Consider the following 25,354-nt stretch of genomic DNA (forward strand, 5'->3'; position numbering starts at 1 on the left):
AAATATCATAAAACTTTGATACAATGCATATAAAAAACAGTTTAAAACCCACTACAACTATAGACTTTGGTCCTTATACAATTAAAAAGAATAAAAAGCAATAAATATATACATACAACGTTTTCAAAGACCCCCATTGGGTAATACATTAAACAGCAGTACTCATTAAAGTCCGGGGGGGTAAATATTTAACTTGTGATTGGTACACCTTAAGAAGCCTGCGTCTTATCCTCCAAGCCCAGCCCAGGTATTTGGCAGTCCCACAGATGGCACTAGGGACTGATGTTTCATAGGTCAGGATGCGCAATGCCACCCTGGCAGACCTGGTTCCCAGATTTTTACAGACCGGTATCAGCCATCTTGATCTTGGTTGTCGGTATGCCTGACATGCAAACATAAAGTGGCCAATAGACTCTACGGGCGAGGCGCAACCTGGGCAGCCTTTTGAGCTTGCGGGTGCCTTGCTCCATCTAGATTGGAACTCGTGAAGTGGGAGGGTACCATATCTCATTTTAAGATAAAGGGACCTATCTTCAGGAGATTCAATCAGGTCCATAAAAAATTCCATACTAGGTGCAGGTTTCACGTCCCAAAAATTCACAGTTAGCTCACCTCCCTGATTTCTAAGGGTATTAGTCATGACCCATTCCCAATATATCTTTTTTATTGTTGATTTGGGTGGAGGGAGCTGGGTTTCCCAGGCCTCTTCAAGACCTATCTTCTTCAGCTCTGTTTTCAAATTCAATACCCAGGGGATCTTACGCTCTGCTCCAAGTTTTATTAGCTCATCCAGGGCAGAAGCATAATGGTGGAGTTCAGGGGTCCTTCGAAGCCTTGTCCAATATAGTATAGGACACAGCCTGGCCACATTGCTAATATTTTGTCTGCCGAGATCACTACGGAGAGGAACCAGCGGGGTAGACAGAGGAAGCGATAGTAAGTCTCTAAAGAACTTATTCTCCGATCTAAGCAGCTCTGTTAGGTTCTCAAACCCCCACAGCCCCGCCCCGTAGAGGGCCGCTGACATTGCTTTCCCCTCATAGACCTTAACTGCCGCAGCTATGGGCCTGCTGTATGAGAGCCTCTGGTGTTTCGCTATTGCCTCTGAGGCTCTTTTATGGGCAAGAAGCATTTTCGATAGATGGGGGGCCCATTTTAGCTTATTGTTTACCCTGACTCCAAGATAGTCAAAAGCCTCAACTAGCTCAAGAGTAGTATCATTGAGCTTGATGTTATTCCTGAAATTTTTAGAGGGTGATAATGCCATTAGCTTGGTTTTTGATGTATTAATTTTCAAGCCCCTGGTGTCACAGAATTGGGAGAAACGGGAGAGCAATCTTTGTAGGCCCATAGGGCTTTTAGATATCAACAGAGTGTCGTCAGGAAAAAGCAGGGTAGGTGTTTTTTCCCCGCACAGGGTTGGTGCATCGACCATGTCATCTATCAAATGGTCTGCCACCCCATTTATAAAGAGAGAGAACAGGGTCGGGGCTAAAACACAGCCCTGGCGGACCCCTTTCTCGACGGTTATCCTCTCTGTGAGCTGACCCTGATGTCCCCATCTGACTTTGGCAAAATTACCTTCGTGAAGGCGTTTAAGGTGCTCCAGGATTAAGGGAGGGATGCCCAGATCGCACAGCACCTGCCACAGTTGTAATCGTGGGACCAGGTCAAAGGCTGTTTTTAAATCAATAAATGCCAAATACAGGCTGCCTTTTTCAATAAGAACAGATTTCCAGTGTATGGTACAAAATCTAAAGACCTGGTAAATGGTGCCAACTCCCTCCCTAAATCCGGCTTGAAAATGACTCAAAATGCCCTCCTCATCTATCCAGGCCTTAATTCTGGTCAGGAGGACTCTGCCAACCACTTTTTGTAAAACATCGATTAAACTAATCGGTCTGTAGTTGGAAGGGTCCCCCCTATCCCCTTTTTTATAAATGGCCACCACCTCCGCCCCCTTCCAAGAATCCGGAACTGGGCATCCTAAAGCTAAATTATTTAAAATGCGAAGAATAAATTCTGCCCACAGGTCTTTATCATGTAACAAAAGGTCGCCAGGGAGACCATCGGGTCCAGCTGCCTTTCCCGGAGCAATCATATTGATTGCAGAGAGGACCTCAGATAACCCAAACGCGGCCTCCATCTCCAAGGATACCGAGTTCTCTATTACCGGGGTCAGCTTCTCTGAGACCACACTTTCCCCAAATGAGTAAAGGTCAGAGAAGTGTTGATGCCATTGACTCTCCGTTATATGATTCGGAATTGGATCGGTCCCTCCCTTAGTGCTGACATTGATGAGACTCCAGAAGGAAGTTGAATCTTTGAGTAAGGCTGCAGCCTTTAAATCCTGCCAGTGGCTTTCCTCCCACAGTCGCTTCGCCCTCCTAATGGCTTCGTGGTAAATTTTCCGGGCAATAATAATGGCTGGCTGAACCTTATGTTTTATAGCTCGAGATAGGATCTGTCTCTTTTCCCTGCAGACCTGTGAGAACCAAAGGTTTTCTGATTTTGGGAGGGGGGGGGGGGTACTTTAAATCCCCCTTTTCCTGCATCACAAAAAAATTCCCCACCTTTGCCACAGTTTGTTGATAGACTTCTAAGAAGTCTTGGGGTGAAGGGGCTTGTGAGAGACAGCCCATGAGCGTGTCTAGAGCTAGAATGCCTTCTTCCACTAGCCTTTTAATTTATGCAGGTCCATCCCGCGCTTTACTACCCTTGGCTACTTAAGGCGCCTGTTACAATTAGTCGGGGCGACCTCTCTTGCCCCAGGCCTCTGTTTGTTTGAGGGCTCAATGGAGGTAGTAACCGACTCGCGCCTAAGTTGCATGGACAGCGGGCTGTGGTCGCTCTCACACCTATGGACCACTTCCATATCGATAAGATCCGTCCAGAGCTCGATGCCCAGCAAAATATAATCAGTGCGCGAGGGAGCGGTAGTTCTTGTAAAAGTAGGGGCTCCCTGGCCATCTGAACAGGTTCGTCCATTTGCAGCTCTCAACTTAAACTCCAATGTTAGCGCATTAAGTTGCACAGCTCTCTTAGACCATTTCTTTTTTGGCGGGAGGGTAAGTTGAGGTATACCCTGCTTAGAATCAGCATCTCCAATACCCAGGATGTCATCGCTGCTCAGGGGCTCGAAAGTACAATTAAAGTCCCCGGCAACGATGACATCCACCTTGGTAGTGAATGCTGTTAGTTCAGACTCGAGAGCTGATACAACGGGACTTACCCTTGCACCAGGGGTCCCTCTGGCATAGATGTTAAATATTTCAAGGGGTGATTGATGGTCAGCCCCGTTGATGGATAGATGGAGGAGGTCATGAGATGTAATTTCCTGCCTCGTGACTGCCCAATTCAAGCTGATGTTGACCCAAATTAGAAGGCCCCCAGAGGGTCGACCTCGTGTGGACCTAATTGCGGGGACAAAATGGGTAATAAAACCTGATCTATGCAGGGGGACTAAGATCCAGGTTTCCTGAAAGAGGATAACATCAAACTTGTCGATGAAATCACTCCAGACAGGGTCTACGAGATTCCTCCTAAATCCCGCAATATTCCACGATAAAAACTTAATGACCCCCAAAGAAATAGGCATTGGGGAGATCCCCATGTCCACCACCTGACTATCTTGGCACCCCTCGTTGATTACCAGAATGTCAGCAGTTTCACCCAAGTCAGTTAAGGACAAATTGGGAACAGAAATGATATTCAAATCTGACCCCTCATTAGAGTGAAATATGGGTGAATGTGCGGGGGATCTCATGTGAGGATTGAGTAGTCAGTCCACTTGTCTTAAGCCCGAGTCCTGTCCCTCCCTCAAGTCAGTCCATGCAGGAAGCCTACAGATCTGGATTGGAGAATGAGCGGGAGGAGATGACCTAAACTCGAGCAATAACAAGTTTTCTGCTAGAACAGGATCCCCAAACACAATCTCAACACAGTCCGTGATAGCGTCCACCCGTGATAGCCTTTTTGTCCTTATAATATCCTCTCTAATGATCGATCTACACCCTCTGACATGTCTCAACCAATGTATAACTTTATTATGTAAAGATACACTGTTTTCATAAGCAGACCGTGATGGCAATTTTGGGACATAGGTCATGAAAACAGAGGGGTTAGCATGCACAGGGTGGAAATTGGCCGAGTAAACTGGGGTATGGAGTGATAGATTCTTATTGCCCCGTCTAGGGGGTGGAAAAGAACTAGGGGGGCGCCTAGTGGAAGAGTTTACAGTCGGTGTTCTTACTGGGTCAGGGCATCTTGTCATGTCCGCATATGACTTAATAGGACCATTTGTTCTAGTTGTATTGTCCTCATTATAAGCCCCCCCGTGTGCAAGATCGACATTGGTTTTCATGGGAATTGGCTTAGATGGAACAAACTTCATCCTAGAAGGAGCAACCCCTGTAGATGGTAGTGGAACAGGGAAATTCGGAGAGGGAGCTTGACTTATAATAAGACCATCGACCCTCTTATTAAGAGCCGCCACTAGCTCCTCTAATCTCTTGATTCTATCAAGGAGGATCACCAAGGAGTCGGCATCGGGCCTAATAGGGGCCACAAGATTGTCGATAGACTTTAGAGCAGAGCTTGTTACTTGAAATAGATCAGGATCAAGAGGGGCAAACCTGTTAGAGCATAAGATGGATTGGGGGGCACAATCGGGAGTCACTAAATCCCCTTCTATACCATTCGTAGTGCCCGCAGACTGTGCAAGTATAATTTGAGGATCAGAATGGGTTATAATGGGGGCGGGGATAATGCTTTGTTGCTTGTTCGAGCACTGGGTATGAAACATAGATGGAATTATGCGATTAGGGTTTGAAACAGTTTTAACTGTCTGATCCCCCGCCTGCCCACCAGCCAACGAATCCTCACAATCATTGACAATCCCCTCAATTCTTGTCAAGACACAGTTCATGGCAGCATGAATACTTTTCTTTGGTTTTTTACCCTTTTTACTACTGGCCATAGATCCTCCTTCTACAGCTTTCCTTTTACCCATGGTAAGAGCCCAACAACGAGAGGGATCGTCACAAAGACAATGGCAGCACACAGAACAATTTATACGAATCCTACTAGTGATAAAATGGCAATGTCACGAGCCCCCATGAAATTGGTATGAGACCTTTTAACGGGACACAGTACCTTAGGTCTTAGTCGGTTGCATGACATCAGTGTCCTCGTGTTAGGGGGGTGGCCCGGCCCGGCCTCCTCCGTCCTCGGACGGCCTCAAACGGCCCGCCCTTTGCCCGGGCTTAGCCCGGCGCACGCCCGCGCGCGTCCCGCGAAGCGGGAGGCACGAGGCGTAGATGAAGGTCGCCGGTCAAGGGGGCGGGGCTTCCACTGCACGCACAGCCCCTCTGTGTCCTGGTGCAAGGATTTTCCGCCTGCTGGCAGGTGAGCTTTCCCCTCGGCAAAACGAAGCGTCTTTGTGTTCTTTGTGCTTACCTACTTACTCCGGAATGTCCCCTGTATGCTGAGATACACTCACAATTTGCTGTGGACATTAGATATCTTTTTCTAAATAAGTACTACCGGCTTGGGGATGTGCTTCTAAAAATACTGACAGGAGGATGCATGGTAGACCTGCAGTCACTGATATTTCCCCTGAAGCTGATTTTTCCTTGGATGAGGCAGCTGCTTTGGTGGTAAAAAGAGATTCTCAACACTGCAACCAACAGAGAATGGCTTTGGACCTGCTGCTCTGAACAGTAAATGACCCTTTAAGTCTCAAATGTCATGAATCTTTAATGGTTTTACCATTTACTTTTTCCATTACTTTTTTACATGAGAAAAGAAGTACACAGTTGGGCCATGAGGATGACCGCCCCCTGAAGGAGCCCTGAGAGGGAAGCCACATCCTGTTTCAGAGATGGCGGAGCATTGCGCTGCTCAGCCAATAGCATGTTGATGGCTGCGTCTCTCATGATGACTGAAGCAGGATGCCGGGATGCTGCAGACTTTTTCTATCGACTGTCCCTCAATTCCTGCTGCTGCCCATGTGTCTAGTTTGTGTATTGATTCAGGATAGCATGCCCCCGATTATAAGCCTACCTCCCCTGAGATTCATGCTTCACTTCACAAATGGAGGAGGTGTGCTGGAGTCTGCCGGAGAAGCCGTCACATGCACGAGGAGCGAGTAACAGGAGCGGAAGCTGGTACTGGAGCTTCGAATGCTGGTACAGGCAAGAGGCGAGGTCATCTACAGTGTATTTACACAGTCTGCTCACCATTTTATAAGGTGCCCTTGTAAGACATACAGTTCCCACTTTCCTCCTACCTTTTCAAATATTGTGGGGAAGAAAGGAGGAAGCAGCTGGAAGGTAACTGTCGGAGGTTTTATGGGTGATTCGAGGAGTTGGGAGTGTTGCTTACAACATAGGAAGCAGTACCTAAAATGGAGGTTTATGGAGCCTTGTTCCTGTCCCTAGCAGAATATTTTGGCAACCCAACAGTGGCTTTAACCACAACGGACTCCATTTCTGACTGGCATGTTGGGAGACATCAAAGACTGTGACAAGTGCATAGTTAGCTGCAATACCATGAAAGTCTGTAGTGCCGCTCTAAGTCTTAAGTTAAGTTGTTCCCTCTATCTGCAGCCACTTTACTTGCCTAATTTAATGATTGTTTTAAGTGCTTTTAATTTATCAACCAATCGCGAAAGCTAAGGCCAAGGTTAGCCCGCTGTTAGTAGGAATGGGCCAGGCTACATGAGGTAGAATGGCTAACCCACTCCAATGCCCCACTCACAGCAAACTACATGAGGTGGGCACAGACTGATGCCTGAGCACAGGTAAGCGAGATAGAGCTAGGCTGATTTAGGAGCCTATACAGAAGCGGATGGATTCAAGTCCATGCCAAGGAATGAGAAAACTTAACCTTAAGCAGCCATTTGAGGCCTCGGATGTCCCTGAGTCTTACAAAGTGAGGGGTAAAAGGTCTTTGGTTCTCAGTAGTAGACCAAGCAGATCAGGCTGCCTGCATTTGGGCTCCCCAAGTCTGATGTAGCATCTCAATAAATCAAGGATAAGTCCCAAGAAGGGAGCACTTGGACCAAAGGGCAGGATGCAATCCCAAGCGGGGGGCCATTACAGCACCAAAAGACAGTATACCACATTCAGATTGCCCCAGAGAGGACCAGTTGCAAGTAGATAGTACAGTACAAGAAGGGCCTTAGCAACCCTATCAACTGGGAAATAAATTGAAAGCTAATGATTCTGCAACCAAGTGCTATCCAGTTTTTGCCAGCTCTGGCCCCTAATGGAAGGAAGATCCAAATATAAAGGCGGTGTGGGCAATAGCACGAGTCAAGAGTCTGAAAAGGCAATGAAAGTGGATGGAGGGGAAGGTCCGCAGTAAGTACTGGCTCTCCAACATCTCCTGAGCTAAGTGTACCCCCTGCTATCTGGATTAACTCCAGTCAAACAAATGTGGTATCAAATTTAGTAGAAGTCCCTCCTACACCACTAAATCATCAGACTTCTGGAGGAGAGAATCTTTCAGTGTCCCTGGCATCTTAGTACCAGGCCAATGGAGCTGCTTCTATGTGTCAAGCAATTTTTGCGTGTGTTTATTAAGGTTTCGCACACATCATTACAGCTTCTGCAAGTGTATCACCAAACATATTCAAGCATGAGCATGTATGTAAGGTGCATGTTATCGGTATGGTGACCAAGTAACTCGCTCTGGGACGTGCCTTTGAGAAACATATAAACAGCAATAGCAAACACTGAACAATATTGCTCAACTGAGGGGAAAATAATAACAGAACAAAACAGAAAAAGGAAAAAAAAGAAAAGAAAACCAAAGTGTGAGAGCTCTGGAAGCCATACCAAATGGAAGTGATGCAAGTCTGGCGGGTGAGGTTGTAGTCAGGAGAGAATGGGCGTAACAGGCGCCCACAAGAAATTGTCCCAAGCCTGGCTGAGGAGGGAAAAAGGGGTACAACTAAAATGATGCTAATATCTATGTTGTATAGTAGGGGAGATCAAGACCCAATGTGTGTCCATGAGAGGGTACACAGTGGGTGGGATCTGTGTTCATGAGTCCCCGAGTGTCAAGAGGCTGGGAGGCGGGTGCCGTCATGGCCAAATGTCTATTTATGGAAACTGTATGCAGGTCGTGCAAGTGTGAATCATGGTGGACGCTCGTCGGATTTGGCCTCCATGCTACGTAAGAAGGTCTCCCAACATTGCCTACCCGTGTGGGAACCTCCACTTATGTAGAGCAGCTTGAGAGTGTGGCCTTCCACTCTGGACCACGTCAGTAGTACGCTGAATCAGAGCCAGAGTTCCAGAGGGGCAGGAGCCTTCCATGCCATGGCTATTTGGGGTTTGAACAATACAAAGGCCAGGTCAGGGGAGGCTCCTCCACTAAGATGGAGGAGCATCACCCCACTGCTCTGCGAGCAGGTGAAAAATCAAAATAAAATGATAACGCATTTTTCTTATTTTATTTTTTGTTCTTTCTCAGCTGGCTAGGGGCGGGGCAGGGCTGGTCTGTGTCAGAGAAACAGGGGGGGGGAGTGGTGGCATGCTGTAAGTGCGCATGACAGTTTGGCAGGCCGTCTTGGGCCAGCCAAACAGTCATGCGCACTTTCCATGTTCTCCACCCAGGCTGCAGGCTTTCCTGGGTGGAGAACATGCCCAAACTCCAAGTCCCTCTCTGAGCACCGAACCATTGTGCTTAGACCAATCACAATGCTGCTCTCAGCAGCATCATGATTGGCTAGGGGAGTCTGGAAGCCTGGGTGCTTCCTGTTCCTGTTTCCTTCCTAGGAGCCCTGGAAGCGGGTGAAGAGAACAGAGAGGCAGCAGCACACAGGTAAGTGATTATTTTTTTATTTTACTTTCCCTCCACCCATCTCCCCGCGTCCCGCTTCTCCACCACCATTAAGTAGCAGCTGCTACTGGGCCAGGTCGATAAGCGGTGGATCTGTTTGTCCCGTTTGGTGTTTAAGCCCAACAGACAGGACTTGGGGTTTCAAGTGATCTTGTCAGAGCTAAAAGTCTTGAAAGTCAGCCAGGCAGGGCTGGCAATGGCTCTTGGTGCCCGGATGTAGGGTTTGAAGAAAAAGCTAGACACCCTGCCTAATTAAATACTCGATCGCCAACAAAGTGTGTCCAACTGTGAAGACACTCAAAATGTATTTTCCAAGCAAATCACCTCCCTTGTCACAAAGGAGATCAAGCCAATAAAGACCAGTTGGAAGATGAGGACAACAGGGCAAGGTTCTCTAATTTAGGATTCATTAGAGTCCGAGAGCCAGAGGACCAGAATATCCCAATGAGCGAGGTTGTCGAGCAACTGATAGCAGCTCTCATGCTCCCTGAGATGAAGGACGACTGTACAATAATGAGAGCCACAAAATCTCTTTCTCAGTCCAACCAAGTAATTCACAGCCTAGAACAATATTAGTGAAATTCAGTGATTAGGCACAAAGAGTATAGATCACCGAAAGGAGGGTTTAACTTTCAGATCGTTTTCAATATGCCTTTCAAGTCAGCGAGGAAGAGGAGGACTTTTAAACAAATGATTTTTGACTTTTGACTTTTGCTCCTTGGGTGCTCAGGCTATGCTGCTTCACCCAGCTAAGGTAAATGCTCTTGCAAAGGAGACGTTTCATATTTTACTGATACAGACTCTTCCGAACTGCTATTTAGCGACTTTCAAATCTCCCTGGGGGGCGGGGGTGGGGGGGGGGCTAGAGGGTTAATTTAGGTGTTGTTCCAGTTGTTAAGTTGAGACAATCAATCCCACCTTCCCTGTTTTGTTGTTTAGAGTGCTTACGTTTTTTTGCCCCCCCCCCCGTTTGTTTTCCTAAGTGAACTTTGTTATTTAAGAATTCAGGAATTCGATTTCTTTTAGGGAGTACTAATGCCCGTGGTTTTGTTGGATGGGGTTTGCTGGCTTACAGCAGAGCCCTAATTATTCTGTAAACGTTTTTGAGCAAGTTAGTGGACTTTAGAGCACTAAAGTAGAATATTATTTGGCAGTATATGTCTCTTTCTTATTTCCCTGGCTTCAAGCGCAGCATGGTAGAGAGGAAGGGCAGTGGTTCTCCTCCTCTCTTTTTGGCCTATCACCAGTGCATACTAGCGATAGCCATATGTAGGATGGGAGGAAGTCTGGTGAGGGGAGGGTGGGTCCTCGATAACGATGTTGAGGTTGGGGTAAGGTCCGGGAGGGGCAGGGATCAACAAGTAGGGGGCGGGAAGGGGTGTTGGGTATTATAAAGTAGGAAAAAAGGTTCATAAAAAATGTTCTGATGGCACATACTATTGAGCAGGTGTGGTCTCGCTTGCAGAATCAGGTCCTTCTATTCTGTACCAGATTTAGATGCATCAGCTTAAAATAATTTATTTGAATGTTAATGGAATCAATAATTTCCACATGAAAAGCGCATTAGTGTGTTGGGCAGCCAGTAACAATAAGCCATTCTTGCTGCTTCAGGAGACCCATCTCAAAAGCTGATTCAAAGTAGGGGCTCATTTTTGGACACCCTTCAAAGAATTGGCAGTATCGTCGGCTTCTGCCATGCATGGGGGAGTTGCAAGTTTAGCTTCCAATAGGATGTCATTGTCCATCATTAAGACCCTTCATAAAAGGAGGTGGGCAGTTGCTGCAGTTAATGTGCAAGTGCATGTTTTCACTGTTGTTTCATACTTTGGCCCAATCGAAGATAACCCTATATCACTCTACCAGTTGAGACAGGCTTTAGTGGATTTTTCCAAACAAATCATTATTGATGGCAATGCTAATGTGCTCCAATCTATTGCCCTAGATACATCCAGAACAAGCATTGAAAATGCAATAGGTCTCGCTCTCGTTTAAGTTAAAGCAATTCTGTTTGTAATTAGGTGGCTTTTTAGCTTTGCTTGTCTTAGTGTTTTCAAACTTTCATGTACATAACATGCATATGTATGCATATATATTTATGTATGCATGCATTTATATTTGTATTTATATAGATATGCAGATGTATATATATGTTTATATATGTATGTATAAATATATATATATACATATACATATATATAAATGCATATGCATTTAAATATATATGTGCATATGTGTGTGCGTAGAGAGGTGTAGAGAGGTAGAGAGTGGTAGAGAGGTAGAGAGTAGAGAGTAGTAGAGAGAGAGGCAGAGAGAGAGGTAGAGAGAAGTAGAGAGAGGTAGAGAGGTAGAGTAGAGAGTGAGTAGTAGAGAGTGAGTGGTAGAGAGTGAGTAGTAGAGAGTAGTAGAGAGTGTAGTAGAGAGTAGTAGAGAGTGAGTAGAGAGTAGTAGAGAGTGAGTAGTAGAGAGCAGTAGAGAGTAAGTAGTAGAGTGTAGTAGAGAGTAGTAGAGTGAGTAGTAGAGAGAGAGTAGTAGAGTAGTAGAGAGTGAGTAGTAGAGAGTGAGTAGTAGAGAGTGAGTAGTAGAGAGTACTAGAGAGTAGTAGAGAGTGAGTAGTAAAGAGTAGTAGAGAGTGAGTAGTAGTGAGTAGTAGAGTAGTAGAGAGTGAGTAGTAGAGAGTAGTAGAGAGTGAGTAGTAGAGTGTAGTAGAGAGTAGTAGAGAGTGAGGAGTAGAGAGTAGTAGTGCGAGAGTAGTAGAGAGTAGTAGAGAGCGACGAGTAGAGAGTGAGTAGAGTAGAGAGGAGTAGAGAGTAGTAGAGAGTGAGTAGTAGAGAGTGAGTAGAGAGAAGTAGAGTAGTAGAGACTGAGCAGTAGAGAGTGAGTAGTAGAGAGTAGAAGAGCGTAGTAGAGAGTGAGTCGTACAGAGTAGAGTGTAGTAGTAGAGAGTAGTAGAGAGTGAGTAGTAGAGAGTAAGCAGTAACAATCCACTAACCGGCTACCTCTCCAATCACTCATTGAAGTAGAGGCTTGTCTTTGACCCTGTACAACTCTCGGCTGCGTTCATGATTGCGCCACACAGATACCAGATACATGCCGCACTAAGCATGTAAGGACCCGTACTTTCCCATTATAAGTACAGGCCTGCTAGACACAGCAATCTTGAGGTTATCTATCAGTGGTATAATCCGCAAAAACGTGTGCTCCCCTTGTAAAGCTTTGGTGAGCTTAACTTCTAATATAAGATGTTCGCCCCGAGGATTTACAAATGACCATGTTTTGCACCTGCTTTTTGGAAGTCTCCCTCATAACATGGGTGCCAGTTGGCAGCAATGGCGTCGGATTGGTTTTCACTGGCCCTCTTTGTACAATGTACAGCATTAAATCATGAGTGGAAGCAGATTTCCGTTATTCCTCCATTCCGCCTGGGATCCGCATAGCCTCATGCTTTTAATATTTTAATTAGAAAAGTGTCTGTCTCATTGCTCTCACAACGGGACTGGATAGGAGCCGAGCACTGCCCCCTCAGCCCCGTGATGCAAGCCTAGCTGGGTGACACAGTTGCGTTATGAAATCAGCCCGCCCTGTCACGCCTTGATCAAAGGGGCCCGGCTCCCTTCCAGTAAAGCCATGGCGGCCTTCCCGTAAAGAAGAAAGGTGAAATTTCCCGTGGTGTGAGTCAGTGTTTGGGAACGGTCTGTGTACGGCTGGCATGACAGGAACAAGGGAGATCGGCTGGGCTGGCGCGCAGTGCACGCGCGCACGTGCATGGCGCCGTGCTTTCACTTTAAACTGCGTTTAGAGTGAAAGCACGCGTGTTCAACAAGATGGCGGCGGACTGTCCACTGTCCTTACATGCACGCGCATGCTGTTAGGTTTGGACAAATGGCGCGAGCAGCCATCTTTGTCCATCCCCGCGCGTGCATGTAAGGCTTTCGGAGAATTGATTCCAAAAGGTTCTCGCAATAGCGAGGGCAACGCATGCGCTGCTTTCGCTAGGCGAGACCTAAAAAGGGGTTAGCAAAAAAACAAAACGTTTTCGCTTTAATTCCTCCAGCTTCTGAATCGTGATCTTTGTCTGATAGATTTGTGGAGAACTAGCAACCCCTCAGCTGAGCAATATACTTATTTCTCTAAAAGGTTCCTATCAGCCACTAAAATTGATTTTTAACTAACCTCACATTTACGGCAAGATGAGCACTGTAGATTTCTAGGCACACACAGACACCCTTTTTGGTCAAAAGGGGAGGGAACAAGAGGCTACGGGGAAAACAGGGTAAGCTGGCCTCCAACCAACATGTAAAACACAACGAGAATCTACCCTGGCTCAATGTCTCATCCTTAGTGAAGGTTAGCGCACATTTGTGCCCATGGTTCAAGTGGTGTTGGACATCTCAAAAAAATAAATCTATGGACTGGCCTCACACACCACCAGGTGTCATGCTTCATCATCGGCTGTCCTCGCCCTTTAAATACCATGTTTGATAAAGGGCGGGCCTACACCTGGAGACAGGGAGGCACTTCTAAAACTAAGGGGCCCATTAGGATGGCGGTCGGAAAATCTCCCCACCCGCCATTGTAGCGGGAAAAGACCGCCCGCAAGGACCGCGGCATAACCGCCGGTCCAATTAGGATGCTCCGCAGTTGAAATCCGACCGCGGCGGTTTGATTCTGGTGCTTAACATTGTGGCGGTTGCTGATGGCAGCAGCACCGCCGCAAGGTCAAAAAGAGCAGGTCCTGCATATCCCTGCACTGCGTGGCAGGCACTGTACAGTGCCTGCGACCTGGTACAGGGACATGTAGGGGGGTACCATGGGTGCCCCCCAGTGCACCCACACCCCCCCAACACATTGGGGGCCCGCAATGGGCCCCCGGAGACATTCTCCGCATGCCTTTCCATGGCAGTTCCACCGCCGCGGAAAGGCTGGCTACTGCCGGCATCATAATCATGCCAGCGGTGCTTGGCCCTGCTCTGCAACAATTGTAGCGGTCCAGCTCTGCCCGCCAGACAAGCGGGCGGACTGCAACCGGCAGAAAAGTGGCGGGCGGAAAATCACACCGCGACGGTCACGACCGCGATACTATTCGGACCGGCGGTTTTACGGGTTTCAATGGCGGGCGGTTTGGCCGCCGCCGGTCCGGCGGTTGCACAGCCGGAGGCCATCTGCCTGCCATCCTAATAGACCCCTAAGTGGGGGCCCGTGCTGAAAATAAGTGAGTGAGTGATGTCTAAAAATCGATGTACAATCCTGTGGGAAATTTAAATGATGCCGAGTGTGCTCGATATTAAAAGAAATGGTGGAGACTAGGGGGTCTAGTACCCCATCTCCATATGTGTTGCCAACATGTTTCTGCCGTTGAGGCCTGGAGGGTCCATGGCATTCATCAGGGCGTAAGTAAGAAAAAGGGCTCCTATCTTGTCTCTATCCCCCAGTCAGGCACAGATGGGCTCGCTTTTGGTGCATCCGTGCAGCTATGGTCATGAAATGGCCGGCGAGCTCTGACTAGCCCCGTCTATTTTGGCATGATTGGTTCAATCCAATTCAGATTTGAGTGCAAGTACGCAATTTAAAAATAAATTCTTTAACAATAAAGTGTTCTTTTTTTAAAAGCTAAAGGCGCAATTCCCCAATTCTTCAAGTATGCGACTAAGATGTGGCTTGTGTGTTCGCTGCTACCGGCGCTTCAATGCAGCTAAGTCATTAAATGGCCGGGGAGCACTTACTAGCCTCATCCACCTCGGCTCTGATTGATTCCCTCAATTCAAATTCAAGCACAAGCAGCGCAATTTAAAAATAAAGTTTTTTTTAAAACACGCTTGTTTTTTTAAGTAAAGGTGCAATTCTTAAGTTCTTCAAGTATGCGACTAACTTGCAGCATATGTGTTTGCAGTTACCGGCGTGCCCGTGCAGCTGCGGCTATTAAATGGCCGGGGAGCTCTGACTAGCCCCACCCACCTTGGCACTGATTGGCTCCCTCAATTCAAATTCAAGTGCAAGTAGCGCCATTTAAAAAAAACCCTGTTTTTAACAATAAAGTACTTGTTTTTTAAACACTATCGTGCAATTCCTCAATTCTTCAAGTATGTAACTAAGATGCAGCTTGTGCATTTGCTGTTACCCTGATGATACGACCATTTGAAACAATTGACAACTAGCCGCGGTCGGTAGTAGGAGTAACTGCAGGGCGGTGACGTGGGGAGGAGGGTAGTAAACTATGGATTACAGAGGTTTACAGGTAAGTTAACATATAAATTAATAAAACAAATTTTGTTGCGTGCACTGCATCCCCAAATGCGATGCTGTGCACGCAACGAAATTCATTTTTATTAATTTATATGTTAACTTACCTGTAAACCTCCGTAATCCATAGTTTACTACCCCCCTCCCCACGTCACCGCGCTGCAGTTACTCCTACTACCGGCCGCGGTTGTTGACAACTTTGCATAATTAGGGGGGCAGAAATTCAACAAATCAAAAACTGAGCTCCTATTATTTAATTCTTCACCAAGCATTCTTCCCAGGGATTTGGCTGCCGGTCATAACAACAATCCTAAGAGATATTTGGGTATCTTGTTTTCGCAAGAGGTAAATGTTCTATAACGGGTAAACGTTCATCCACTAATCTCCAAAATTCAATCACTTTTAATTAGCTGAGTCGTTTGCCAGGCTTCATAGTTGGCAGAGCTGAATTGATTAAAATGAAGGTACTACTGCTAGTTTCCTTCCATCTCTCTGCACTCCTGACTGCAGTCCCTGAAAAGTTCCTCAAGGAAATAGTTCATTCTTGTGGAATAAGAACTCCTCCCCTATAAGCATTAACATTGAGAAGATTGGATTAGCTGAAGAGAAAGGGGGTTGACAGTCTCTAATCTGCGTTATTATCAAGCTAATTTTCTTACTCTTATCCCCAGGCTGTTTAAGCTAGGTGTTTCTGTGTTTGATAATTTCTTCCTCTGTAACATTTTTAATACATTTTACTACCCTTCTGGTAAACTATAACCGGTCCATAACCACTAATTGGTACATTATCAAAGCCTGAGCACATATGTTTAATGGCTTAGAAAGCTATATCATTTTTTATCAATACCCAATGTATACGCTCAAACAGTCGATGGTATGCTCCCAGGAATGACAAAAGGAGAACTCCAATGTTGGGAGGCGCTAGGTTTGGCCAAAGTAGGCTGCTTGATCTCGCTACCCGAGATCATTTACAGCTAAAAATTGAAGGTTGGGGAATATGGCATCAATTTTCACTCAATCAGGCGCTAGATGCTCTGAAGAACATAGATGTGCACGGATTTGAAAGATCTTGAGTAATGGTCGACCACATTTTTTGAAATCGCGCTTTGTGCTGAAAGTTAGTTACTGAGTTTTCTTTCTTCACACTAAAAGGGCTACAGAAATTGTTATACATGAACCAAAAACTAGAAATTAGCAAAGGGAAACGTCTACTGAGATTAGCTCCCAAGATTGGGAGGAGGTAATTCAACACTACAACGGTAAGTGGGGCAATTAAAACCAATATACACTGGTGTTTCTGAATACATGGAACAATGAAATTCCATTCACTTGTCCAAGATGTGGAGAGATGGGCACCTAGCTCCTCATGATTTGAACATGTGAAGTATTGCGGGTCTATTGGGAAAGAGTCTTGTCTTGACAGCTATTTGCAGTTGCATACCTGAGGTAAAACTGCCAGATGCTCTTGCTATTTTAATTGGAGGCTCAAGACATCTAAGACTACCTTCAAAGTGGGCAAGGATGGTTTATCGTCATTTTGATTGCATGGTCTGCCATTACAGCCCATTGGCAATGAGCCGCTCCTCTGTTGTTTAATCAATGGAAATATAAACTGGATGCCGTCCACAAGAAAGAGAAAATCTATTCCAGAAGTGTTGGCATGCTGCCTGAATTTAATAAGATAAGGTTTTTTCTTGATAAGCTGTAGGTATATATGGTAGCTTCTTATACATGATTTGTACGTTGATTTATTGCTCTTATTATAGATGATTCCAGTTATTTTTATTTGTATTATTGCAGAATTTGGGAGTTTGGGTGTCTTTCTTCCAATCCCCTTAACACAATTTTAAAGGGTTAGCTTTGGTCTGGCTTGATCTTGTTCTGCAAAAACGACATGTAAACTGTAATAGTTAATGATATGACGGTGAATTAAGCTGTATTTTGTATCTTGTATTAGTGTGGTAACGTTTTTTATGATGTTGTTTAGGACAGGCTCGTACATAAATTATACTCTGTCATTGTTCTATAAATCTTATAATTTAAGATGAATTACTCTGATAGATTTAGCGTGTGTGATTCAATTAAAGTAGCAGAGATCTTGGATTTCGGTGGCTTTCTCAAAGTAATGGGAGGGTTGTGTGGGTGCTGCGGAGAACGAGCCCAACAATAATAACTAAAGAATAGTGTGGAAGACATCAAAGGTATGCTCTTTGCATGAGGCATGGATGGTGCCACGATCTACTGGGTAAAACCCAGGCCCTACACAGAAGACAGGAAGAAAGATCAGGAATGCTGTTCCAGGAAATTTTGGATCTCGGATAAATGCCACAAGAGAGACCGGTAACTCAGAAAGAGGCTAGACAAATAAGTGGGTGGCTCAAGTCACAAGCATCGTTTCGTCACAAGTCGCAAAAACCTGAGCTTCAAATTCTGCAAAAGTGATTTTATTGCTGGCAATTATTGCCATTTTCTTGACTTTTGTATTATTGTGTCTGTTGTTTTGCTGATTTCTGACTACTATTCCTAACGCTTTACAGTTACATACATTTCTGTGTGCTCAATACATATAAATACTTCTGTCTGATTCTTTGTAAATTTAGGGTAATAATTGGACATATTAGACTACATGTTGGAATCAGGGTATTATAATACAGTGATCTTATTCTAGCAATTCTTCCTGTAGACATGTTTATGCACTCACCGGTTGTGATATGTAATGGCTGTGTACAACTCCTGTACAAATTCTGGACCAGATGACTTTCCAAAGATGACCTACAATACATATTGAAAGAATTAAGCATATTAGCACAACACTGTGTCTCTTCCATGTTGATGTTTTACAATGTCAGAAAATGTACTCTTTATCAGCATGTTGTAATTTTTGAGGAGCAAATGGAGGCTTGTTAGAATATGATTTGTCAGCAAGTAGAACCAAGCAGTTTCCACAGGTATACCAAAAATCTGGCAATTTCTTTCACCCTTTACCAGAGATTTAAAAACTTCGAAGTTAATCGAGTTAAACTAATTATACAATAAAGCTTTAAAACACTGTAATAATCAGGAAATCAAATAAATACATATTTTTAAAAAAGAAGCTTAAAAACGCAAATCTTTAAAAATCACAAATTAATTAAAAAACATATATACAAATCACATATAAGGTCCTCAAAACTACAGCACCAAAGAAATCAACATTAAACGTAACAGAAACAAGATGTTATAATTGTTTTATTTGGAGACTAAAACATTAGAAGTGCAACAACTGTGGTCCAATTGATTATTATGTCTTTATTAAAAACAAATATAAGTTTTACATAAGGGTATATCATCCTCTAGAAAATTGTTCCTGAAACATTTCCTCCAGATCACCAGCCACCTAGGACATCAGTGTGGCATGTCCTGTTGTAATAACAGTGTTATTTCAAATACTACAAATTTGCCTATTCAGAGGAATATTCCTCCCAGCATAAAGTCTTTAATTTGGACAAAGTGACACATCGTACATTTTTTCCTGGCCAGTCACAGGGCAATGCACGCCACAGCCAGGGGTCACATCTGCCTATTGCCACTCTTTCTGTGCCACTTTTTTAATGACTCAGAATATAACTTTTCCACAACACGGAGCAAGAATTTGCTTCTCCTATTACTCTTGAATGTTCTAATATCTCAAGGGGGGTATCCCAAAATGTATGTGGTTCAAACCTCAGGTGCTAAAGACATTCCTCTGACATTCCAGAAGTACTCAATCAATATTCATTATGATTTTCTGAACTTACTTAAATCGACTTTTGATTAGATTATGGATGACCTGTATCACTTCCATCTCTGCAGAACTCCCTTTTTGTGCAAGCTGACTTATGAGTTGTGTGGACTTTATCGCACCCAGTACACAAACACACCAGTACCCAAACAGCCAAGAGATGAATACTTCTCTTGTATGATCCAAGAAATGACTGTCAAAGTCTCAAGACAATCCATGAAAGACACTGGTCGAAAAACGCAAATGTTTGCAAGAGGCAGATCCAAAGCCTAATATAAGTATATTAGAAAGAATACAGTTCACAGCTATGCTGCAAAAACACCAGGCCTGGAAAAGTACTCTATAAATTGACATATATTGGCAACATGCCACAGTCAAAGATGCTCAGCCACACTGCAGCTTTTACATGCACACGTCATCAACATAAACATTCCCTTCACTCAAGCAATGTGTCTGCATACAGGGAACCCACAACACACACATACAAAAGATCCCCAAAACAACTCATATTTTAATATCTTGCATGTGACTGTATAAAGTCAGATATATTTTAAGCATGCAGAGAATTACTGTAGAAATGCATAGAGATTTTTTAATTCTAGTTTTGTAAGTGATGTTAAGAAGCCTTCTATTTTTCAATGTACTTCAGTGTCACATTACATGAATATGTGGTTGTTAAATAATACATAAATGCAGATATGATCTTTTGCCACCTTCTCCAATTATCAGGCTTGTGTTACTCCACAGGAGGGATTGTTGCTTCTTATTTAGGCAGGTCGGTTGTATTCCCTCTGTCCTTTTCAGCATTGTCAACAGACCTAAGCACTAGCATTATCTTACTGTGGGATAAAGCAGCATCTTTGCTGATAACACACTCAAGTGGTATATGTCTTTGAGGAACACTGTCTCTGGAAATGTAGTGGTCTTAACTATAATGCCACAATCCAGATGGTCGAAACCAGTTGGGAAAGGAAGAATGTGTGGCAGAAATGAGGAGCTATTCAGAAAGTTTCACTATATTCCCATACGTTTAAATGGGTTTCCATTGCAAACCATCACAATGAAGGCCTCATTGGCATATATTATAAAATGGGTACATCCATTTCTATCCTTAGTTTTCCATTTTCCAATCCTGACATTTTTGTGATGTTTCTGCAAAAATGTTTCTTTTTGCACTATTTCATTAGCTCTGAAAATTGAGTTAGGGCTTTATAATATTGGCATGTTTGTGCACCTCAAGCTTGCCAAAAGGGGTATTTAGCTAAGTTCCAACTCTATATATTTGAAATTCACTAAAAAAAAGCCAGCATTCTGCATGTAATTTGCTATTTGTATGGCAAAGTGTGACTTTTGTTAGGACTTGCACATACACACAGTAGTAATTTGTAACTTTGGGCTTTTTCGATGTTAAATGTGCACCAGTTAGAAACTTACATTCTAAGAGCTCGACTGTGGGTCATGGCGAGGCTGCACGTGCTCTAGATGCTCCCTACAGCAACATCACAATTAAAACACGTTTTATGAGATTTTCCCAGACATTCCAAAGGATCCACGTGATTCGTTCGCATCTAAAGAGTGAACACTGTGCAGGATTTCTTACATAATTGACCATCACTTCTCACTACCCTGAGTTAGCTAAAGGCAGAGCAAGATATTAAATTAAGCCTGCCATTTTGCAAGATTAAAAAACATCAATCAAAATGTTACACACAATCGTATTCTTATGCTCGGTCTTATATAAATTCAGTGTTTGTGATATCTTAATTTTGTGTTTTAGTTTTGAAACAAATTAAACGTTTTTGCCACTTGACAACGAGAATATCAACTGCTAAACATGTCGATTTTAATTCTTTCGTTGTGTTTGGCTATCTGTATCGGTAACGTTTACCTTTCTGAACATTGCTTGTGCAATAAATCACAGAAAATCCAAGGAGGGGTGTAACAGAGAGTCTTATTTTCAAAATATGTAAATGTCACCATCAACCAGCCGAACTTTGATATGGATCACTTAGGTATTACAATACATGTCTGTCTTAAAATGTTTTTTGTAGAAATCGACCTTTATATGTAACAACATCAGGGTAGAAAAAACAAAACTGCATTAGCATATAAAGAAGGTGTGTAAAATATAAACATGTTTTCCTGTTTTAGCATAATTCTAGTTCACTACAGCCATGCTTTTCTGCTCATCCTACCATTATCCACCATATGTGCCTGTGGCTGATGTTGAGGCACGCTGGATATTGACATTCAAGGAGAGAAAATGTAAAAAGCATACTCAGTCGAAAATTGCTTACATTTGTGTGACTCTTGAAAGCACCTTTCCTAGTACAGTGCAGCAGGCACTGCTTGTAGTCTTTGTGAGAATTGTACTATTTGATTGATGCTAGACACCCCTGCAGACTAGACCATACATTTGTGCACTGTCTTCACTTGAAAAGCTTGCCCCCATCAATGTTTTCAGGGTAGGTTGACTCTGTGATTCACACACTATTCTTTTTATAGTTGTCTATAAACACTTTCTGAGTCAACCTAGCGTGAAGATTTCTATGCAAAGGCAAAGTCCAAGTTTGAGCATATTTCCATACTAACCCTTTAATCCAGTAGTTCTTAAACTGGGGTCATGACGCCTACTCTGGAGGCCATCCATTAAATATTAGCAGCTTGTATACATACACAAAAAAGTATATATATATTTTGTATACGCTCCATAAACATGAAGGAATTTGAAATTGAGACTAAAATTAGGTTGGTATCCTTAGCTTGACTCCTGAGAGCAGGACTAGTAGAGTAAACAGAATGGATGATTGAAGCCTCAATTAAAGCACAGATATGAGCTGACAAAAAAGGAATATCCATTGGGAGCTAAAAAGATAAAGTGATATGGTAGAGCAAGGGTACTCACAAACATTTTCCGAGAGCTAAAAAGTATGGTCAGTTGCGTTACGAAAGGCACAATGATGCCAGCAGGGTTGGGGTCGAGGGGGAGCAAGGTGGGCATAAGGGAAGCGAAGCATGCACATGGTGTGGACAGGGAGTCGTGGATGCTTCTAGTCTCTGGAGGAATCATAGATTTGACAGTACTGTGTAACCCTGTAGATGTGTCACTGTCCCTCTATTGGACCCTGGGGTGAGCCTACTCTGCTTGCTATTGCTACCTTGGGTGAGTCAAGTGAACCAAAGAAGTAATTTGATTATTGAATTGGAATGAAATAGACTCTTGGACCTCACAATCTACATATGTCTTTACTTTCCTATTCGTAAACTTCAGGAATGCTTATAAATAGGCTCATTTAAGGTACTGAGTGCTATAAAAAAATCCTTGACAAAGACCCTGCCAACAAGTTGTGCAATTCACTGAGGTGGGCAGACACAAATCCTGAAACCTCCACTGCTAGACAAGAGACACTGGAAAGGTTTTAGCCAAAGGTTTTATACTTGACATTTAATCCTGCCTTTACCACTTTACCAAAATATGCTGGTAGTGAACAAGTCTCACCATCACACCACATTTGTTGTGTAATGAGCAAGATGAAAACTATGTAAGCAGAATACCTGTTTCTAATTAATCTCAGCCGCCCTTTATGATGCATTGTGCACTCTTGGGTAATTACTTTCATAACCTATTTCTCTGCTCCTTTTTTTAACACAGATAAGGAAAACTTTAATCAAACCAAGCACTGATAGTGAGTGAGAGAAGAAAATAGGAACGTAAACCAACAATTACTTGATTTTATTCAGGGGGGAGAGAACAACCTGTTTTCTAGTCCACTCACTAAAATATGGTGTAGTGAGAAATTACCTTGCTGAGCAGCCTAAGATTCTCTTGGACCTCAGCACCAGGATGGCCTTGTTTCTTCAGCTTTACCAACAAAAAGCCTTCGAGACAATTGGCCATATGACAAATTTTTAAGAATAAGGCACAATTGTTCTGAAAAGATGAATATTTCCATCATGCACAACATTTGTTGGTAAACCTGAAGGAACGAGGCTACCCAAAGAAGCTGCTTAAAAATTCCATGAAGAGAGCTCGGTGGACGCCGCGGGAATCACTGTTGGTTAAAAAAGAGAAAAAGGTGTCTGACTGTCTGGTCAGCATGTAAACTTTTTGTCCACAGACTAATCAATTCAACAGGATTATTTTACAAAATTGGCACTTGGTTTCCAAAATGAACATATCTTTTGAGAGCTCTTTGTTCACTCTGAAAAAGGACAGCAGCGTAGGAATTCAGGTGGTCTGAGCATACACACCACCATCTACAGTTCAAAGCAATTTGGCAAGTAGTGTTCTCACACTGATGCTCCCCACACTGTGAGTCTTGCAATCAATCTCGACTCCAATAAGAATTCCTACTGTGGAACATCACACTCCAATTACAAGGCCTGTGGTAGCAAGTTTACATGCAAGGATTAATTTTAAAATTCTGCTCAAGATTGTGTTATTGATAACTGAATGATTTTGGCTTTGTCAATATAATTAATGCACTACCGGCCCCCACAACAGATAGTCAGGACCTAAGTACATGTCCCATAATGCTCAAAGACCAATGTAGACAGAACCTCACAAGTTTTGATTGCCTTGATTGGTTGACTGGCTGACAGCACATAACGTAAGGCGAGAGGTTCCCTTCAAGTTTTTTTTTAAACGATAATCTACTGATGGGCATTTGACCTGAGGGCATCCACAGGGCAACCGAGACCATCCACCAAAAGACTTCATTAAATAAGGAAGCGGCGTTTTGTTTTTTCGAAAGAATACACGGCCTCATCTGGCATGTATTGCTGGGCATAAACTGCATGTAAGCTTCTCAATGCTGTCTGAGCGTGGCACAATTATTCACTCACTCCAAGAAGTGGCACTGGTGTTTGGCCCCTAACATTTAAACAATACAGGGATACTATGTTATAAATCATCCAAGTAATTGTATCTGCCTGTGGCTCTTGGGCCGCGAACCAGACGGAAGTTAGTGGATAAACTGATGCCTGCAAATCGAGATGTTGAAACTATAGTTACCGCTTACAGCTCAGGAATCATAAATGTGCGCTTCGCAGCTCATACAAAATAGTTGGACGCTCGGTCTGATGCAAGGGTTTTGATTAATGTTTACAGAACACAACCATCGCGTGTTGAGACAAAAGACTGATAATCCGCCGAATACAATGCGTCTACAGATTTGTTGATCAAGTGAGTTCAATCAAGCTTCTTAAAGACTGCCTCAGTTGTATTGCCCCCCATCACAAGATTTGTCGTAATTGGCCTTTATATTTGTTTATTTTAGAATTACCCAGAACATATACACATAAGTGACGATTGATTTGGAGATGTATCCCGGAGTTTATATTAAGGTAATCAGTGAAGGACATAGTTAGATCAATTTCATACTCACCACAAATTAGTCACAAGCATTAAAGATGTCCTGTATGTTTTTTCTTGTAGTATCTGCAGTTCTGAGTCCTGAATAGAGCCCCCAAATTGGTATCGGGTTTGAAACGTGTCGACAGTGTTTAAAACCAGAGAGTGCACTTAAGAGACATCACTGTCATTCAGGGATTAAGTTGACAAAATGGCACAATAGACACGCCCCTGTTACCATCCAGTCTTTATACAAATTGTGTTAGCACCGTTTGGTTATGGCCCAATAGGCAGGAGCTAGTAGCATTGGCTTTGTTTTGTGAGTTCCATTGGAGGAGCCGCCACTCGATAGACTTATCTTAGTCTGACGAGGAGACATTCTTTAAGGTTGTGTATAAATGGCTTCTGGCAATTGCAAAGAACAGAAAAGAGAGTAAATTCAATATTACCGGCATGGCACCGCTGGAATCTTCAGCAGACATGAACTGAATCTTAATGGTAATGTTCCTGGCGGATGAAAGTTTGTTGGCAAAATTCAGCCTTTGCGGGTACACATAGAGAAGATTCCTGAAATATGACATGAACAGTGTACATTAACTTCTGAAAACAAAAACATATACACACAATAGGCAGACAGTCACCGGGTAATCCAAAGATTTTTGCATACTGAAAGAAGTATTTCAAATAATATTTTACATAAAGTATAAACATGTGTGTAACATGTGAACAAAAATTGCTTCCGTTGTCTGTTTTTTAGATCAATTGCATTCAAGCACCAGATGGAATTGTGTTGCTATCGTGCTATGGGGCAATTTAAAATATGTAATGAAGAAAACGCTTAATGTTGCTTAATGCGCTATAACGTACCCAAACATGGCCAAAATTGTAATACATGTTGTCACGGGTCATGACTCTTATACTGTGACACAGTCACTATCCAAACATCTAAATTCAGCTCTCTGGTACATACATGCTTAACTGATGAACACATAAGTGACCTGATTGGCCATAAGACGCCATTGAGTCTTGTATAAAGGCCATCATTACGTGAGGTCAAGCCTGCTTTAACAATGAATACACAAACTACACATATAAAACTGGAACAGTGTTGGGACAGGCTGCCCTTGCTCTGCTGGCATGTCAGGGTTATGTCG

The 25,354-nt window shown here is 43.5% G+C and overlaps 1 protein-coding gene across 2 annotated transcripts in view; it reads right to left on the reverse strand.

Annotated features, from left to right (window-relative positions):
- DOCK8 (dedicator of cytokinesis 8) overlaps positions 1-25,354 on the reverse strand; it is a 567,196-nt gene that overhangs the window by 203,061 nt on the left and 338,781 nt on the right. For both annotated transcript variants that reach the window (XM_085632978.1, XM_085632979.1), the window contains 2 exons: positions 24,650-24,767; positions 17,789-17,859 (listed from right to left, as the gene is read on the reverse strand). In XM_085632978.1, coding sequence (XP_085489104.1) covers positions 17,789-17,859; positions 24,650-24,767 — 189 coding nt within the window. The remainder of the gene's footprint in view (positions 1-17,788; positions 17,860-24,649; positions 24,768-25,354) is intronic.

This window comes from Triturus cristatus, chromosome 2_1 (genome assembly GCF_964204655.1).
Source record: "Triturus cristatus chromosome 2_1, aTriCri1.1, whole genome shotgun sequence".
Classification (NCBI taxonomy): Eukaryota; Metazoa; Chordata; class Amphibia; order Caudata; family Salamandridae; genus Triturus; species Triturus cristatus.